This window comes from Nicotiana tomentosiformis, chromosome 6 (genome assembly GCF_000390325.3).
Source record: "Nicotiana tomentosiformis chromosome 6, ASM39032v3, whole genome shotgun sequence".
Classification (NCBI taxonomy): domain Eukaryota; kingdom Viridiplantae; phylum Streptophyta; class Magnoliopsida; order Solanales; family Solanaceae; genus Nicotiana; species Nicotiana tomentosiformis.
In genome coordinates this window covers 86792923-86798487 of record NC_090817.1, presented here as the reverse complement: position 1 = coordinate 86798487, position 5565 = coordinate 86792923, and the positions used below count along the sequence as shown (strand labels likewise).

Sequence of the window (5565 nt, the reverse complement as noted above, 5' to 3'; positions counted from 1 at the left end):
GCATTAAACGTTCAGTTTATGGAGTTTCTATATTCACATGCAACAACCAAACTTTCATACATGTAATTCTATCTAGTTGGACAAGGTTTAGAAACCTTTCTTTCTCTTAGGCCAAATTCATCGCATCTTTTAAAATATTCTCTAAGTCTACTTCTACGGTTTGAATAAAAAATCCAATTAAGAGCCATTTTAACCTTTTCAATTTCAATATTTAAAATTTTCATACCATCACCCACAATTATATGGTAAACATGACAAATACATCTAACATGAAAAATATTACTAAATACAGAATTTAGCGTAGTGGTAAGTAAGTCTATAGTATTTGTGTTATTAGTAGCATTATCCATTGAAACTGATATTATTTTATCACTAATGCAAAAATATCTGCAAATATTGGATCGTTACATGAATAAATATTACCTAGCTCATGATTCAGGGATCGATCGAGATCGCGACCAGCTAAGGTCAAGATCGGGAAGGATAGGGATCTAGCGGGATCGAAGGAAGCCTGCTAGGTCGAATAACAGAAAGCCGAGGAATTCGTGACCGGGCGAGGATTGTAGCGGAGATCTCGGCATATATCAAGTCAAGACCGGTTGATTAGCCAATCAGAAGATTTTCTTCTGTATTTAGAATTATACTATATGTAGAACTCATCTACTATATAAATGGGGTTCCAATCATTTTGTAAAGAGGCACACGCATAACAAAGCAATATATTACGTTTTCTCTTTTAAGCTGTCTTATTCAGTTGTTCAGTTCTTTCTTTTCAATAATATATTCAGTTGGTTCGAGGGCGACCTAGTTCGAGGGCCAAAGTTACGCGTTATATTGGTTTACTTCATTTTACAGTTAATTTCTAACTTCAATTCTTATATTTCTCAGTTTGTGCCAAGTGAAATCACATATCCTTAAACCACTTACAAATTTAATTATTATCCGATTTTAAGGGTAAACAAAGGTATTTTGAAAATTCTGTATTTTGGATCTATGAATCTATGCCGTTTCAATATGGATAAGCTCTTGGAAGAATACCCCACTTGTAGAAATACATTGGGTCATTATTGTTGTCGTCGTCGTCTTGAAAAGACATAGACAGAAAAATAAAATCCTTGTTGGAACAAACCGTATTTATTTTTTTAGACTAAAAAATAGTTTTAAATAAACTAATAAGAACATGATGAAGATCATCAAAATGTCATATATTTACAAATTATGAAATTACAACAATAGGGCATATCGTTATTTGTGGGCTTGCGGTGTTTACGCTTTTAGGTGAGTCCTCCAGTTAGATTTATCTGGCAGGCTTAGTTGGCTATCAGCCAGCCAATAATATGACAACAAAAAGAAAACAATGTCTTAATTTGTTGTATTTAAAAATTATGACGATTATAAATGATTAGTGATAAGTGATAAGATTAATAATTGCTATTCTCATCAGATATGATTATCAGTGTCCTAACCTAAAAAGGAATCGCATAATAATATAGCAATACACAATAAATGAAGGATAGCCACTCATTAATCTTGAATTATTCCACCGACCATCAAAATAAATTGATTGTGATGTAAGAGCACAAATAACACAAAAAAATAAATCAGAATTATAATATCAGGAAAAAATTATCATTAGAAAAGTTTATTAAATAACTTGATATGATGGTAAGTGAAGACAGCAAACTAAAGACATCATTATCTTTTTCTTGTGTGTGGATTTTTCTTTGGTTTATTTTCCTTACGTTTTCTTAATTTTGATATGACAGATGATGTTTGAACCAGGAAACTCCTAATGACATAACTTGTCTTTCAATTTGGTTCACTAATCTTCATCCTTTCGACTAAAATTGTCTCTTGCTATATATATTTTTTTAATAGCGAAAAATGTTGAATTCACATAAGCTAGCTAGTATTTAACGTGTCATTTTACAGTTATTTTTTCTTATTGGCGACAGTAGTAAATTCACATTATTGATGTAGCTTAGACCATCTCTAAACTATACACATAAAAATGATAATAGAACTCGACCCTTTCATGTCGAAATCTCCATTTTTCTGAGATTTTGACACAGCTGTTCGATGTAACTCAAAAAATTATTACTGGCACTTATTAACCTCTGATTTTGTAAACATGATAAAAAGAAATTCATCCTCTACAGACAAGTGAGGAGTCAAAATTTGAAGTATATGGATCCTAATATAAATATAAAGTTTAAGCAAAAACTATTCGTAAGTAACTTATACTCTCCCTCCCCATGTCTATAGATGAAGAAGAAGAGAATACTAGAAGTGAAAGCCGTTGTGTGACAACGGTGGCCGTACTGCCGTAGGGCCAATTCCACAATAGTAATATGTATTGGGCGGCTTAAATTTTCAACTTAAATAATTAATCATCCCTTCTTTGCTCTTCCCCTTCATTCTATTCTAATATAAATACCTGCGCACCTCTCACTTCTCATCACACCTAAAAACAGAGTTTTCAGCAACAGAGTACTGTTGAATAGATAGTGATGGGAAAAGACGTAGAAGCAGCAACGGAGTTTTCAGCAAAGGACTACACGGACCCACCGCCAGCACCCTTGATTGATTTTGAGGAGCTGAAACAATGGTCTTTTTACAGAGCTGCTATTGCTGAGTTTATTGCCACTTTGTTATTTCTTTACGTAACTGTACTCACTGTGATTGGGTACAAGCACCAGTCGGACGTTGACGCTAATGGCGACGTCTGTGGCGGCGTTGGCATCCTTGGTATTGCTTGGGCATTTGGTGGCATGATCTTTGTTCTTGTTTACTGCACTGCTGGTATCTCAGGTAAGTGGTTTTATTGAAGCCGAAACATTTCTTTATAATTTTTCGTCTATATATAGTAAAGATTATCCCATCTTTGCTTTGCATAATTGTTTATTATTGTACTAATGAATTAATGTGTGAATTATGCAGGGGGACACATTAACCCGGCAGTGACATTTGGGCTGTTCTTGGCGAGGAAAGTGTCACTGATCAGGGCCTTGGTGTATATGGTAGCACAGTGCTTGGGTGCAATATGTGGTGTGGGTTTTGTGAAGGCTTTTCAGAGCGCTTACTACGACAGATACGGTGGAGGTGCTAATGTGATGGCTGCTGGCCATACAAAGGGTGTCGGTCTTGCTGCTGAGATCATTGGTACCTTTGTTTTGGTCTACACTGTTTTCTCTGCCACTGACCCCAAAAGAAGCGCCAGAGACTCCCATGTCCCCGTAAGTATTCCATCAAATGCAATTAATTGTACACGAGTTTAACTTTAACTAGAACTTATTTGGAAATTTAAGAAAAACTTGTGGCACGAAACCATCAGTAATATTTGTGTGACTATAATTTTTTTGAAAACTTTGATCTAGCATATACCATAGTATTTGTGTGACTTTAAAAACTTCTTATTGAAGGTAAAATTGCAAGTTTAAGTTTCCATATTTAGATGTGAATTTTTTTTTGGAATGGACTAAAAAGAAAATATAGGTTCATATAAACTGAAACATGAGAGTATTTAATTTGCCTAGATAATAGACTTGCTAGCTTTTAAGTACTTTTTAGCTGTTTCAGTTGGTGATTGTTAGAGGTGTCAATGGATCGGTTCGGTCGGTTATTTTATGAAATTTGTACTATATTAATTTTATGGTTATTCTATTATGTATAACCAAAATTAGACTCTTCGAAACCGTCTCAATCATGTTGGTTTCCCTTCAGTATCGGTTCGGTTCGGTTAATTTTCGATATTTTTTTAAATGTCATATAAAAGTCATTAGTAAAATTAGAATGCAATAATATACGTACTTTTATAGGACTTAGCAAAACTCTCTAGGTATTTTTACTGTTCAAAGTGTGATGAATTAAGAAAACATAAAAGATAGTCAGAGTATAGATCAATCAACTATTCTATAGCAGCATAAAAAAAACTAAGCAAAGATATAAAAAAAAATATAAATCACACGAGTGGAAAGATATTAACCATGTTGGGACTTAAGAATAAAGTCTATAGAAGATTAAATATTCAAAAAGATAAATCTAAATCATACGAAAGAAAACATATTCAATACATTATAGTTTGCTACTCATTATCACTAGAATACATTGTGGCTTGCTAGTGAATATGCTGGAAATAATTTAATTTCAGTAGGAGTAGCTTAATAGGTTTAGAATTAGGATTTTGAGTTTAATTACTTGTTGGCTTGTAACCGTTTTTATAATTCCAATGCCCAAGGAAAAATTTAATGCTTTATTATTTTTAAACTTAATATATAAATATATTTTTCATAAGTAAATTTATTCGGTACGGTTCGGTATTTCTTCGGTTTATTTTCATAAAATAAAAAACTTACCCTAATTATCGATACGATTATAGATTTATCTAAAACCTACAATTTTATTAAAAGAAACCTAAAAATCGGTTCGGTACGGCACGGTTCGGCAGATTTAATCGATTTTTAAATATTTATTGACACCCCTAGTGATTGTACATAATATAGCACTGTTTTTTATTTTTATTTTTAATATATCACAATTTAAGTTTCCTCCTCTAGGTGGAATATCTTTTTTTTTTCATAATTATTGTGACTAAAAACATGACTAATTATAGATGATTTAATCTTGTTTATTTGATGCGAAGGTATTGGCTCCACTTCCCATTGGATTCGCAGTATTCATGGTCCACTTAGCCACCATTCCAATCACCGGAACCGGTATCAATCCGGCTAGGAGTTTCGGAGCGGCCGTGATTTACAACCAGGACAAGGCATGGGATGAGCACTGGATTTTCTGGGTCGGTCCATTTATCGGAGCCTTCGCCGCCGCCGCCTACCACCAGTATATCCTCCGAGCTGGTGCCGTCAAAGCTCTCGGTTCCTTCAGGAGCAATGCCTAAGACTCCTCATTGCTCAATATGATGAATAAAGGGCGCAACAATTGAATGGAAAATGAGCTATGCAAAATTGTATATAAAGAGGGTGTCTTTTTATCCCTACTAGTATTTGTTATTTCTCCTTTGATTTTCTTTTCCTATTTGTTTCTAATTCGTATGTGTGTAAGCTTCAGTTCCTTCTTTTATATCCTTTTCGTCGTAGCTCATTCTATCTTTGTGTATTTTTTCTCCCCTCCTCGTAATTAAATGAAATGCTTTGTGTCGTTATCACATCAGACATAAAAATCGCTACGGTATGCTTTATCATCTACTAATAGAGTTAAAGTAAATTCAACTTTCAATTCACCTAATAAATTTATTTTTTATTTTTAGTTTAGGATCAAAAAGTCATCAAACTATTTATTAGTTTCTCCAATAGTCATATACACCGATAAAGAGTATAAAAACCATTTAAGAAGCCTTTTTAAATATAAAAAGATAAATTTATCTATTTTCTCCAACCATGAAAATTTAAATTATTTTTATGTAGAAACTTTAGGCTCAACTATCCATCCTACACCCTTTCAATGTTCAAAATCATACCGTTGAAAAATAGAGTCATACTTTTAGCTATATGTTTACTCGTAAAACGGTACAATTAAATTTATACGTGATTTCTAGACAAGTGAATT

At 33.2% G+C, this 5565-nt stretch overlaps 1 protein-coding gene across 1 annotated transcript; it reads left to right on the top strand.

Moving 5' to 3' along the window:
- Positions 1-2229: 2229 nt before the first annotated feature.
- On the top strand, positions 2230-5164 carry LOC104119229 (probable aquaporin PIP2-1). Its single transcript, XM_009630673.4, has 3 exons — positions 2230-2811; positions 2941-3236; positions 4643-5164. The coding sequence occupies exons 1-3, from the start codon at positions 2511-2513 to the stop codon at positions 4895-4897; spliced, it is 852 nt and encodes a 283-aa protein (XP_009628968.1). The 5' UTR covers positions 2230-2510; the 3' UTR covers positions 4898-5164.
- Positions 5165-5565: the final 401 nt, after the last annotated feature.